Raw genomic sequence first — 14,856 nt, 5'->3', positions numbered from 1 at the left:
GATAGTGCCTGCAGTCCTGATTATATTATCCAAGAGACCTACTGACCCACAGGAAACAGGGTATTCACTAGTAAACCTAGACTGAAAAGAAAGGAGAGGTAAAGTTCCAGTTAAGCACTTTGTAACTATCTGAAGACTGGTGTTGGACACAGGTTTGCACTAGCCTTGGTAAAAAAAAACAAACAAAAAAAAAAAACAGGAAGAAGATTTTCATAAAGCTAAATTGATTTAATTTGAAGGAATATTTTTTATCCAAGATGATGTATTTGGTTGATTTTTAAAGTGTATCTTTAGTTGGCAAAATTAAAAAATAGCAACCTGCCCTGGCCAGATAACTCAATTGGTTAGAACATCATCCCAAAGTGCAGAGGTTGCTGGTTCAATCCCTGGTCAGGGCACATAGAAGAACAGATCTATGTTCCTCTCTCTCTCTCTCTCTCTCTCTCTCTTTCTCTCCCCTGCCTTCCTCTCTTGCTAAAATCATTAAGTAAAAAGATTTTAAAAATATAGCAATCTTATAGAAATTTCCAAAGTAGTTTTGACATTTTCTTGATTAACTAAATTCAGTAACCACTGGCCTAGTATAAAAAACACAACCTAGGAAGAGAAGCCAGTGTGAACACCGAGAAGCCAAAGCCTGTAGGTATTTGGGGAAGGGGCAGATCATTAGACAGATAGTACAGATAGAGAGCACTGCTTTGTGATCTGTGAGGCATCAGTTCCAACCACAGATCTGTCCCAATAAAGGTAACCTTGATCACAGACCATTCTTCTTGGGGCCACAACTTGCTCCCCTGTAATTAAGGAAAATGCTTAGATGACTTCCATGCTGCATTCTTGCTCCAGTAGTCTTAATTTGTGATAGTTTCATAGCCTCCTGAGGTTGACTGTTATAATGGAGATGACCTTTCATATTTGACATTTCATCTTTCTATAGACACTTTCCTACAATAAATACAACCTCAAACTCAAAACAGTTGAGGAGCAAGCTAAAGAGATCCTGATTCGTCGCCAGAACACTTTTCGGGAGAGCATGAGGAAAGGCCACAGCCTGCCATGGGGAAAACCGGTAAGGTGGGGACTGTGGAGAGTGCCTGCACAGGGCCTCCTCGGGTGACTACCACTGGTATTTAAACAAATAAAGTCACTGCCTTGTTGACAGAGGAATACAAAAGTAATGGTTTGCTAGACACCATACTTGGGTATCCTTCTTGAGCTCTAGGGTCTTAGGAACCCAAGGGATCTGTCTTCTAAGATGGGTCAGTATCTGCAACATACTTACTGGGCTGTGAGGCTAGACTGGATGCCATGGTGACTAGGTAATGAACATGCTAGGGGCCATCTGTAGACCAAGGCCTCTGGCTCCAAGAAGCTTACATCTCTCCCAGGGAGAATGTTGTTTTTGCCAAGGTATTTGGCTTTATTTCCATCCCACCCACTGAGCATCTGAGTCAGTCTATGTGAGGCCATATCAAACCAATCTTGCTGGGACTATTTGATAGAGGTTGGGTCTGTAGTAGATCCTCCTCTCTACCCTAATCTCAGCAAGGCTGTGGGAATAACTTTGAGAGGTTTATAATGGTCTATTACAGGGGTAGTCAACCTTTTTATACCTACCACCCACTTTTGTATCTCTGTTAATAGTAAAATTTTGTAACCACCCACCAGTTCCACAGTAATGGTGACATAAAATAGGGAAGTAACTTTACTTTATAAAATTTATAAAGCAGAGTTACAGCAAGTTAAAGCACATAATAATAATTACTTACCAAGTACTTTATGTTATGTTTTCACTAAGTTTGGCAGAATAAATCTTTATAAAACAACTTACTATAGTTAAATCTATCTTTTTATTTATACTTTGGTTGCTCCGCTATTGCCCACCATGAAAGCTGGAACGCCCATCAGTGGGCAGTAGGGATCAGGTTGACTACCACTGGTCTATTATCACAAAAAGGAAAGGAAATATATTCCTTTTTTTGTTTGTTTGTTTTTTAAACAAAAGTAACTGAAAACCAGTAATCCAAATAAGATGCCACAGTATAGGTCTGTATTCTTCACTTTGTTTGCCATGTAAAAGTCCAAATTTCAGTAGTTGACTCTGCTTTGATTTCTTTTTGTCTTCCACAGACTGCTACCAAAAATATCCGCTACCTCTCCTTTCCCTATAGCAATACTCAGCCAGCAAGGAGAGATAAGGAGGCTGCTGAGTTCAAAGGTAACTCGCCTGTCTGGCTGCTCTTCCTCTTTTCTGTAAAGTGCCAGATAGTATATATTTTGGGGCTTGGGGGCCAAAATGCAAAGTAAAAAATATAGGTACCTCTATGACCAAAGAGAGAAAGAAAGAACAACTATTTATTAATTTAATCAAAAAATTATTAATGGACACTGATATTTGAATTCTATCATTTCACTTATCATGAAATATCTTCTTTTAATTCTTTATTACAACTTAAAAGTGTAACAATCACCTGACCAGCTGGTGGCTCAGTGGATAGAACATCGGCCTGGGATGATGAGAACCCAGGTTCAAACCCCCAAGGTTGCTGGTTTGAGTTTAGGCTTATCCAGCTTGAGTTCAGATTCATCCACCTTGAGCACGAGGTCTCCAACTTGAGACCAAAGGTTACTGGCTTGAAGCCCAAGGTCGCTGGCATGAACTTGAGGTCACTGGCTTGAGCAAGGGGTCACTGGCTCATCTGGAGCCCCCCAAACCCCCATCAAAGCATATATGAGAAAGCAATTAATGAACAACTAAGATGTCACAACTATGACTTGAGGTTTCTCACCTCTCTTCCTTCCTGTCTGTCTGTCCCTGTCTGTCTTTCTCCCCAGCCTCACTAAAAATAAATAAATAAACAAACAAACAAATAAAATGTAACAATCATTCTTAGTTCATAGGCCATATAGAAAGAAGCAGCATACCAAATATAGTCCGAGGGTCATAATTTGTTGAGTCCTATCTTAGAGAAACAAAAAATGGGCACATTTTTGAAGTTTCAGAATTCATCCATGGTTTAAAAATTACTGGAATTCTTGCAAATTGTTTAAACTTTGCTAAAATAATTTCATCAAATTTACTGATTAAATATTTTCCTCTTAACATTTGTATGCATGTATGCTAGTAATTTAAATTTTCCTAAATTTTCAAAAGTTTAAGTTACATTGTAAATTCAAATAAACTAAAGACAGAATTTTAAAATTAAATCTTTGAAGAATGAATATAATTACTCTTTGAAATTAACCTTATTTATTTTCTTATTTAAAAACTTTCTTGATATAGAAACAAAATTAACCAGTATAGAAAAGCGTACAAAGGAATTTGAAAGTACTTGAAACCTCCAAACCCAGATATAATCACTATTGACTATTTTGGTATAAATCTTTCTATAATTACCTCTACACTATCCTGATTCCTACCCTAACCATATACATGATACAAAAAAAGAAAAAGAAATCACAAACACACCAGCATCAATGACAAAAAAAAATGTCATGTAGTCATTATTTTATAACTTTTACAAATTGTTTAATTTACTTAACCACATGTTGTGAACATATTTTCATGTTAATAGGTATGAAACTTTTGATCATTTTAAATGAATTAATAAGAATTAATTATACAAAAGCATCATAGCTTATTTAGCTAAATCCTTACTGACAAATATTTAAGGTATTTCCAATTTTTTTTGACAGAGACAGAGAGAGAGAGAGAGTCAGAGAGAGGGATAGATAAGGACAGACAGGAAGGGAGAGAGATGAGAAGAATCAATTTTTCATTGTGGCTCCTTAAGTTATATATTGATTGCTTTCTCATATGTGTCTTGACTGTGGGGCTACAGCAGACTGAGTAACCCTTTGCTCAAGCTAGCAACCTTGGGCTCAAGCTGGTGAGCTTTGTTCAAACCAGATGAACCCACACTCAAACTAGCAACCTTGGGGTCTTGAACCTGGGTACTCCGCATTCTAGTCCTATGCTTTGTCCACTGAGCCACCGCCCAGTCAGGTCAGGGTATTTCCAATTTCTAATGAATGTAATCAATGAAATATATAAATAAAATAAATGCCTTGAATCACTTTTCACTGATTTTTGCACAAATAAACAATTATTTCCTTAGTACATTTTCCTAAAAATAAAATTATTAGGTAAAAAAATGACATATTAAAATTTACCCTTACATCAACAGTCTATGAAAAAGGTAATTTCTGAACACTTTTACCATCACTGGGTTATTGTCAAACTTTTGAGTAATTATGATGTAATTAGATAAAATTTAATTTTTATATGAATCTTTTTATTTTTAGTATAGTTTAACATCTTTTCAGAATTTTAGAAATAACTGTATTTCCTTTGGGGAAGTTTCTGTTTTTGCTTTGTTCATTTTTTTCTTATTTGGTTGTTTGTTTTTTTAAGTTGGATTTAAAGAACATTATATAACAAGGATATCATCTATTATCTTGTATTTGTTGCTAATGACTTTTCCTGAAGTCTCACATTTATTTTTTAATTTTTAGACAGGCTTTCCATTCAGGTTTTGATTTATCAAGTATGCTTGATCTTCTACAGAATAATTAGAAACTGATTTACCCAAAAATTCCATCTAGAACTTTAATAGTTTGACTTTCTCATATAAACTTAAAGTCATCTGAGATTTATCTTTATGCAGATTAAGATAGACACTGTTTTCAAATGGTTGTGTTTCTGTCCTAAAGCCTTTTTTTTTTTTAAGGTGAAATGCCACCTTTGTTGTCCTGAAGTTATTTATCCTGAGAGCATTTCACTCTCATGTCTGTCTTCTTGGTCTAGTCATCTTTTCTTAGATCAGTCTTGTGACTAGTATTATTTTATGTTACGAAAGAGTTATTCCACAAACAAAAGCAAACAAATAAAAGAGCACCAGTTACGGGGTGTACAATGGAATGGTTTAAAAATCTTCCTGCTATGAATCATCTGGTGGTATTTATGTTGTTGTAGTAAATATAAAGCATGAAAGTCTTACAATCATTTCTTATGAGATGAACATCAATTTCACATGCTATAGTAGAGAAAATAATTTCCCTGAGCACTAACATACAAATCTTAAATAAAGCATTATACATAAAATATAGGAGAACAATAAAGGAATGCTACATCTTACAAAGTGGAATTTATTCCAGAGGTGAGGTTGTTTATCATTTAGAAATGTATTAACATTAATTATTCACCAGATTAGTAGGTCAAAAGACCTTATCTTTTCAATAGATATCCTAAAAGGTATCTTACTCATACTTTCAGTAAAAATCATAAAATCGCAGGAAAATATGTTTAGGACTGTATGACCAGTAGCCAGGGCCACCATCACAGCCGCCTGGCCCATGCAGGTTCGCACTGGATTTGGACAGTCGACAAAGAAACAATGAAGCCAAAAACTGGTGGACTATCATCTTTAATTCTAGCTTGCCGCCAGCGAGCAAGTAAAAACACACACTGAGCTCCAAAACCCACTCATATTCAGTGCTCACAAAGCTACTGACTTATCTGAGTTTCCTAGAATCAAAGGTTTCTAGCTCACCAGACTTATTTACCTCTGTTCCCTATCTCCTTCATTCTCCCTGCACAAACTCTGCACAAACTGGCTTCTCACTCAACACTCCACCATCTTGGCTGCTTCTCCTGGCCTCCTCCATGTGGCCTTTCTCTGCTCTCCTCTCTGCTCTCTCCTCTAATGATAATCTCAGGAACCAAGAGCTCAAGCTCCTGTTCTGCCCCCATTTTATAGTGTAGAAATCAAAACCTTTAATCCAATATACAAAATAGGAAAGTCTCTAATACAAAGTCACATATCTGAGTCATGAAGGGATTGCACCACCCCACATCAAAAAGAGTGGGAAAGGCTTAGGTAAAACCAAGCCCCAGGCTACAAGGATTCTGCCTGCCCACAGCCGGTCCCCAACACACTTTAATATCACCTGGGTGACGGGTCTCTACGTGGGCAGTGCCATCTTTAACAAAGTGAGCATAATATATTTTATCTGCCCAACAAGGACTTAGCTGAAGAAAACATAAAACTCTACCCCTCTATACTTTCATTTCCTCTCTATAAAGAGGAGAATATTGGTACTTTCCATATACAAAAGTGTTGTCCAGATATGAAGTCAATTGATACACAAAAATCTCTTAGAACAGTGCTTGGCACCAAGTAAATGTACAATAAATATTAGCCATTATTATTGTTATTACTATTGAGGAATATCAAAGAGGACTTGACATAGGTACATAAAGATGTTTTTAGAAAAGAAGACAACACACCAGAAATGTTGTACATGAATTAATCTAGAAATAAAATAAAGTCTTTGTACCAATTCTTTTTTTTCAAATGTGCTCAACTCATTCTAAATTTTATTAAGTGAGTGAAAAGAATGGACAACCTAGAAACCTGATAAGGAAAAGTAATAAAGTAGGACTTATCCTTAATAAATTTTAAAGAATTATAATAATAATCATTGTGAGACTGAGATGGTCCTCAGTGTGTATCTGGGTGTAGTTACTTAAATCCTTGAAGTCTTTCTGCACCAGATGAGATCAGGGAATGGGCAGAGGGGCCCTATGGGAGAACACAGAGGGAAATGTTCATCCAGCAGGTGATCCCTCGCTAACCAGGCTATGAATTGGAAAGCACTTTCCTTCTTCGCTCTCCCATTGCCCTACATCCCTTACTCTAGATGTCTGGTAGCTCCCTGCTGGTGTGGGAGTCTGCACACACTCTTGCAACATTCCTGTGCCCTTGAGGTTCACTTGATGTTACAAGTATGGAAGTCCTGCCTGCACACCTTTCCTGTGCCCGCCCGAGACTGCTAAAAACCCATATGGGTTGGGGACGACAAAAGAATTCTGTACCTGAATGGTGGTGACAGCTGTGCAACAGTGTGAATGCACTTAGTGCTCAGAACTATACAACCTAAAAATGGTTACAAGTCAAAAGCATGGTTCAAATGCTAAATTTTCTGTTATGTATATTTTACTGCAACTAAAGCAAATCACGAGGAGGAAATGAGGGGAAGGGTTGCACTGGGGGTCTGGATCTGTATCAGAAGTCCGCTTTCATCCTACGTATTAAGTTCTAGCCTTCACTCAGCCCCAGGGTGCATGTCCAGAAGTTAATGATCTGATCAGGTGGCAGATAGAAGAATAGATATTCAGATTTTGCTACAAAGGTCTTCACTGATCTCTGCCTGGAACTAAGTTGCCTTGGTGCTGACCTGGAGAACCACTGAACAAAGCACAGTCTCTACTCTTCCTTCTTCTGCTTTCCAGAGAACCACTTTCTCCCATTTTGGATAGATCTAATGATTTTATTGCAAGTTACCTGCCCAAGCCTCTTTCTGGTGCATGAAACCCACTTTTCAATAACCCACTCTAGTCAATGGCGACTAGAGCAAGAGAAAGGATAAGCCCTTGGGGCAGACGCATTCTTGCCATTGCTGTTTTAGGTAATGCCCAGGTAGTGTTCAAGGCACCAAAAGATCAAGAGGAACTTGGGTCCCAGGCCAGATTGTAGAGCACAGATTAAAGAGAAGTTGTGAAAAAGTGGACAAATAATATACAAATACTTTCTTAATTCAGAGCATTGGTTCCAGCCTTCTGTCCCTCTCAATTTACAGACTACTTTCTCAGGATAATTTGGTCATATTATGAAAATAAAATAAAAATTATTGAAAAGAGTATTTAAAGTTTTATGATGTTCTCTATTCTGCATACATTTTTTCAAGTATAAACCTGTGTGCATGTTAGCTCTAGCTCTGGGGATCTTTTCAATTTGCTTTGCTTTGCTTTCTTTAGGAGGGAATAGAAAGTGGGGAAAATAACTTTTTCATATTTAGATAAAAGGCCTGAAAAATACCTAAATTCTCAGGAGAATATTTAAAGGGAAAATAAATTTACAAGGATAAAACCTGAGGAAATGAGAATTTAAAAGATTGTAAAAATATTCCTTGGAGGATATGTACACAGTGAAGGAAAAGGCTATACCCTGGGCATGGCATAGGTATTTGAAAGACATCCAAGAGGATACATTACATAGATTCCCAATGTCTTTTCTCCTCTCGTGACATAGCTTTTCTGACCCACACATGACATGTATAGATGAGACAGTGATAGCCTGCTGGAGAGTGGATGAGCAGCTGGACAGGTCCTGCTCAAACTCCTTTCTTATCTTCGGTGTGATACTGAAAGTCACTGAACTTCCTGAAACCTTCACCTAAGAAACAAGCATCATAATTGTTCTCATCACAAAGGGTTATAATGAAGATTAATCGACATAATAGATGTAGAATTATTCACACAGGGACAAACACAAAGTAAGTTTCCAGTGCATGGACTTGCTCTTCATCATTGCCACTGAGTGCCAGCCACAATCTGCTCATCTTCTTACCTCTTTTGACATGAAAGCTCCTAGTTAGAGTTGCTTGGCCATACATGGCTCTCTACTGTGCCCACACGCATCTCTGTTTTTCTAAGATTGGCTAGTTCAAGGTTAAAAAAGGGAACAAACTCAGATTAAACCCTTCTGGTAACCACTGGTTGAAAAATAAAAAAAAAACTGGATAAAAACAGCCTTTTTCACATCACAGTATCATGTAACCTTCAGTTTAACATTGGTTTTGAAAACACAAAGTATCTTTGTGCCTTAAGGCTTATTGTTCTGATTTTATAAAAATCACTTCCTACTGACCTGGAGGAGACAAGTTTGATATTCATTTTCATATGTTTCTGTTTATTTATAACACTGCACATATAACTTCTACAGTAGATGTTGGAACAGCACAAGTTTGACCTGCACAGACCCACTCATACCTGGATTTTTAAAATAAATATGTACAGTGCCATAAATGTATTTTCTCTTCCTTATGACTTTCTTAATGAGATTGTCTTTTATTTAACTTACTTTATTATAAGTTCTAGAATTATATCTAATGTACAAATTATGTGTTAATTGACTATTAATGTTATTTTCAAGGTTTCCACTCAACAGTAAGGTTTAGTAAAGTTTCTTGGGGGAGTCAAAAGTTACACATGAATTTACGACATACAGGGTGTTGGTACTCCTAATTACCACGTTGTTCAAGGGTCAACTTCATTGCTCATCCCTTTAAAGAGGAAATCATGCCGATAAGAAAGCTGAGTGAACCAATGCATAGATGGGACATAAAAATGAGACTCAGAGACATGGACAAGAATGTGATGGTAACAGGGAGTGCGATGGAGGGGTGGGGAAAGGGCGAGGAAGGAGAGAGAGGGAGTGGGGGGAGGGTAGGGGCACAAAGAAAACCAGATAGAAGGTGACGGAGGACGATTTGACTTTGAGTGAGGGGTATGCAGCATAATCAAAGGTCAAAATAATCTGGAGATGTTTTCTCGGAACATATGTACCCTGATTTATCAATGTCACTGCATTAAAATTAATAAAAATAAGATAAAAAAAAAGAAAGCTGAGAGTTAGAGTTGGAGCCTCAAAAATGGCAGTTTCATTCTGAGATTTTACAATCTGGGTATTGTCTTCATTCTGATCTTAGGTCTTCTTCTCACCCTTTCTTTTCATAATTTCCTAGATAAGGACAGCAGCGATTCAGAACTCTCCTTGGTCATGTTCACTGCACACTCTCAAACAATCAGGCTTCAAGAAAGAAAGCTGACACAAGAAATAATCCCAATAAAGAATTTAAACAGAAGAGGGAAGCCATCCAACTTTGGCTATCAAAGAGGCACAAGCCAAGAACATGCTGGTGGAGGTAGAAGGGCGGTTTTAAGGCCCAAACCGCTATTTTATGCAGTAGATGAGGAATATGAATCTGGAGAAGAGAGCGCAGAAGAGATCTCAGCAGCTGGGTCCAGATGGTCAGCAGAGCACAGACACAGAAGGGAATACTACAGCTTCCACAGGCCTTTGCTCCAAAGGAAATAGTTTGTGCATAAGATTGTTTCTGTGCTTCTCAAGTGGCTAGCTCCTTATTGTAAAAGAAGATTTTTTAGAATTCTGAAGAAATTTATTAAGTTTACTTTTTTTGAAGTTATTAGACATACATCCTAAAAGGCAGGGATTTTTTTGGAGGATTGGGAGCACTAGCTTATAGGCAGTACCATATTCTTAGCCGGTGTACTTTGTAGATAATTCCCTGTGAGTGACAAACATTCATCACCCGGGAAATTTCTAAGAGTGTGTGATCTGTTTAATTTATTGAGATACAACATGATTGGTAATTCACTTTGACAGTGTGCATGTATAACTTAAAATCAAGGTAGACCTAAGAGAAGGCCTAGAAAATTCTGACCCAATTCCAGGAGGTTACAAATGAGGACATCTTGCCTAAGGTCAAGTGGTGAGTTGCTGGCTTTATAAGCTAATTGACTTTCCTCCCAAAAGAATGCATTTGGTTTTGAATTTGAATGCACTATTCAATAATTATATTTATGGGGAGAGGAAAAATTTGTCATAATGTTGTTATATTGAACCAGTAGCAACAATAGACAGATGTGTAAAGACTGAAACATTAATTTGAAAACTTAATTTCTGTTTTATCTTAATTTCTGGCTTATCTGTTTCATAATTGGAGCACTTATTTTAAAAACAAAAATTGGAAACAAAATAGCCATAAATGGACCTTAAATAGCAATGACATAAACAAGAGGTGTTCATTAGATGTACATTTGTAGGGTATGATATTTTGTCCTAAGGATTGAAACTATTTTCCAATTTAATTTTATATCTTTATTGTTTCATCTTTATTGACCTTGAAACTCACACTTCAACTCACCAATTTTACTAGATGACTTTATCTTTCCTTCCTCTTTCCTCTCTTTTCCTTCTCTTTCTTCTGGCTACATATAGAATAAAAATTTATTAAGTACTATTTATTGTGCCAAATGGCTAATCTATAGTAATCAATTAATCATAATGCACTTTATCATTGTTGTGCTTGACATCTCCAATCATCCACAACTAATTTAACTATACCCTTTTAAAGGTCATGATCCAATTCACCCAGCTTCTTAGACCTGCCTTGATTCCCTTAATGAGAAATGAACAAGTGATTCCCTTCTTCCTTGGGGCCCCCACAGCACTTTGGACATGTCATGGAACTTACCTGGGAATTACACTTACACGTGTGTGTGTTCACTTCCATGGTTTTGGTTTAAAGTATGGGAAGCATAATTTATTTATTTTAAATTTATCCATTTATCAGTTGTGTCTTTTTTATCTCCTGTTTTATCTTTTTTTCTGTTTACTTTGGCTATGTTGTTGTTACTATAGTGCCTTGTACATAGTAAATTTTCAATAAATGAAGTAACAATAACATTTTTCAGCTGAAAAATAGGTTAAAGAAGATGTCAGGCATTCTTATTTTCTAGGTGACAGAATGAAATCTTGAGAAACTACCTGATGACATTGAGTATCTCCTTTCTCTTGAAGGACGCAGGCTCATCCTGTAGTGTTGACCCATGGGTGTCAGTGACTGATGAAAGATATATGACTTTCCACGGATTTACAATTTGTGAATGGCATTCACTCAGGTTCCTGCTGCAGTGGTAGAAATGGCAGTCAAAAGAGCTACTTGTCTTTATTCTTCTGAATCTGAAATATAAGAATGCTTCTAAGTTTCCTAAATTTTTGGATTTTAATAAAACTGTATACTATCACATAATAGCAATCAACCCAAAGGTTTAGAAGAAGCACACATAAAACCAGGAGATCTCTGGGTTTTTCTTTTAAATAAACCTGCAGTCAAAGCCACAGAAAAAAAATCTATGTCCCTGGAGAAGGAGTCAGTGAGTCATTATCGTTAAACTAGAGTCATCAGAATTCCCTTTCCAAATCCATACACAGAGCTGACTCTTGAGAGGTGGAAAATACCTACATCCCTTCCTGGACTACCCACATAACACCAGAAATCCAAATTGAGAAGGTCCCTTCCTGGAGTCACTACCAAGGTCTAAAAATTAATAGGAGACATCTAACCTCTACTATTTTTCTCTGAGATGCTGGTTCCATTTTGGGACAGTTGTGATAGTATTTTGTGAGTAGAGAGAAATTTTCTCTTTTGACTGGTAGAAGTCATAATGGAGTTGTTCTTTCCAAGGCTCTTGTTTTTCCAGTCACTGTCTGGTTAGGGCTGCCCAAGTCTAGGAAGTAGCCCTGGAGCTCTTGCTTGAAAGATCAGGCAGGTTGAGGGCGCAAATGGTCTTGGTAGCTCTGGTGGACTTGGGGAGCTCATGGTGGAAACACCCTCTTTGTTTATTATCCAAGATTGTTTCAAAATGCATGTGATCTGATCTTCATTCCATTAGTGACTCTGAGGATTAGCTGAGAGTGTAAGTGCTTGAAGAATACTCAGGTATCAGTTTTGCATGATGAGTTTTTGAGCAGGCACCACATGGTTTAGCAGAAAAAGTTTCCTCCTGAGTGTTGAGGAAGATCATGTTTTTCTTCCTTACTCATCTCAGGGAGGGGAGGGAATTCTACAAGGGGTGTTCTCCTAGGCCTGGCGTCTGGTCCACTGAGCAGACTACCTTCTCTGCCAGTGGCTGGATTTTCCCTTTTATCTTCAACCTCAAAAAATTGAATACATAACTTATAAAGTTTTAATTTTTCTTCATAAGTTTATTTTGTTTTGCTTTTTTCTTTCTTTCTTTCTTTCTCAAACCTATTTACAGTGCTAGGCTGAATGGTTTTGGATTTCTATGAATTCTGAAGTTGAGTAATGCAGCCTTTTCTTGTATTTGTCTACACAGACAGGCTTTCCACCTTAAGGTTTTTGACATGTTTTCTGGTGTTTCAGATGAGTTAAATGTTCTTATTCATCTTTCCCAGCCTTGATGTGATGCCATGGGTACCTCTTTTGTCTTTAATCAATCTAATAAAAAAGAAACTCTGGCCATTGGTTGCAAAAAGGGAACTGCTATTACAGAAAAAAGCTGATATCCTGAACACTTTTTATATTTCCTTCATCTTTTTCTTGCTCATGAAGCCCATATACTTCTGTACTTCTCTTCTTGGAAAAGTTAAAGGGTCATGGGAAGAGGGCTGGGGTTACCACCTGAATTCCATGATAGAATTACCACTGCTATATAACAAGTGACTATTATGGCAGGTATGTGGCAGAGCTCAGGTCTTCAGCTCAAACTGTTGGTTTCAGTCCCAAGAAAGTCACCAGAAGACCTCCTTTCCTGTTTAGATACCTGCCACTTAGAGCATTTAGATTTTTAAATCAATATAGCTCGTTCAGAGCTCAGGTGCTGAAGTCAGACCACTTGTACTTGTAAGCCCCCTTGGGCTATTTAATTATCCTCCTTGAGATAAAATTTATTGTTAATATTCCAAGGTATTAATTTTATCTACATGCCTGACCTGTGGTGGTGCAGTGGGTAAAGAGTTGACCTGGAACACTGAGGTTGCTGGTTTGAAACCCTGGTCTTGCCTAGTCAAGGCACATATGGGAATAGATGCTTCCAACTACTCCTCTCTCTCTCTTTCTCTCCCTCTCTAAAAAGGAATAAATAAATAAAAATTTTAAACTTTCAATTTTATCTACATCATAAAATGAGAATAAAGATTCAATAATATCAGATATGTAAAATTCTTATATTAATGTGTGTTTTATGTTGAGAGCTGGATCACTAAAATTCATAATTATTTGGGCTAAAAATGTATTCATAAGATAAGACATACATTAATTGGATAACATAAAGAGGCATAAATTACAGAAATCCGAGTCTTTTCTGAGAGGCCATTTGATTGTCTTAATAGAGGATACTTGGGGGCACTGGTGAGAGGATGTAACAGAAATAGAGGGCATTGAAAAACATGATCACAACTCTACCTGGCCACATCTCTATATAGCACCCATCAATCAATAGACCTCAGAGATAAGGTCTAAGTATGGATTCATGTTTTTTCAATCACACTTTGTTTATTTCTGTGTTATTTCTTCAAAATTATTGCATTTTTATACTTGCGGACAGTTACCTTGGTATCCAATTCTAATCATAGTATATTTTCAAAGAGACAATGAATTTAGAAGCTCTGTCTCTGCATAGCATGATGTGCCTTAGTGAAGAAAGGGAACATTGCTTTTCATTGAGGAAAATTTTCCTTAGGATTTAATTTTTCAGTTTTGAATTTTTTCTATAAAGGACCTTCTTTTCAAACAAGAAATTCTTTTAACATATGAATATTAACTAGAGAGATAAGTGTTCAAGAATTTTCAGCATGGGAAAAGAAGAGTTTCTGGTTATATTTCACAACTTTCTCAAATTAAAAAAGTAACTTATAAATAAAGTTAATAAATATCTGTTGGTGTTATCAATAGATTTTGCAAGTATATTTCATTTTCAAATAAGACAGGTGGTTTATTGCAGATTTTTTCTGATTAAGCTCTGTCAAGTGTCTTATTTCTAACTCATCCTGAGAAAACCCAGGAGTACAGAGAGAATGTTTCCTTTTAGGACATGTCACTGTTAATTGTTAATTAAGCCATAAGCCAAAGGGAATAAAAGAGATGCCTGGATCACTACAAGTATTATCAAGTGATAATATTGTTTCATCTGTGCACAATATTTGATTAATAAATTATTTTTCTTTCTGAGACTCTAATTAATGAGCTTCCAAGTTAGGGGTGCTCAAGTAAGTATGAAAGGTCAGAAATAAAAATTTCCATTGCCTGGCCTTCTTCAAGTTAGGATTTGTTCAATAAAGTAACTGAAACAGTGTTGTACACTGAACCAAGATGATCACTATTGTGTTCCTAGGCAATTATACAGATCTCAAATCTAATCGAGTGGACCTGAAATCAAAGAATATACTCCATGGTCTAGAAATCAGT

General features: G+C 36.8%; 1 protein-coding gene across 2 annotated transcripts in view; it reads left to right on the top strand.

The window, feature by feature from the left end:
• Nucleotides 1-14,503, top strand: part of SLC9A4 (solute carrier family 9 member A4) — a 72,567-nt gene extending 58,064 nt beyond the window's left edge. For both annotated transcript variants that reach the window (XM_066267893.1, XM_066267894.1), the window contains exons 10-12: nucleotides 938-1,069; nucleotides 2,131-2,218; nucleotides 9,589-14,503. In XM_066267893.1, coding sequence (XP_066123990.1) covers nucleotides 938-1,069; nucleotides 2,131-2,218; nucleotides 9,589-9,941 — 573 coding nt within the window. In that variant the 3' untranslated portion in view covers nucleotides 9,942-14,503. The remainder of the gene's footprint in view (nucleotides 1-937; nucleotides 1,070-2,130; nucleotides 2,219-9,588) is intronic.
• Nucleotides 14,504-14,856: the final 353 nt, after the last annotated feature.

Source organism: Saccopteryx bilineata, chromosome 3, assembly GCF_036850765.1.
Source record: "Saccopteryx bilineata isolate mSacBil1 chromosome 3, mSacBil1_pri_phased_curated, whole genome shotgun sequence".
NCBI lineage: Eukaryota > Metazoa > Chordata > Mammalia > Chiroptera > Emballonuridae > Saccopteryx > Saccopteryx bilineata.
Note: the sequence above shows the minus strand (reverse complement) of the source record. Positions and strands in the feature narration are given on the sequence as shown.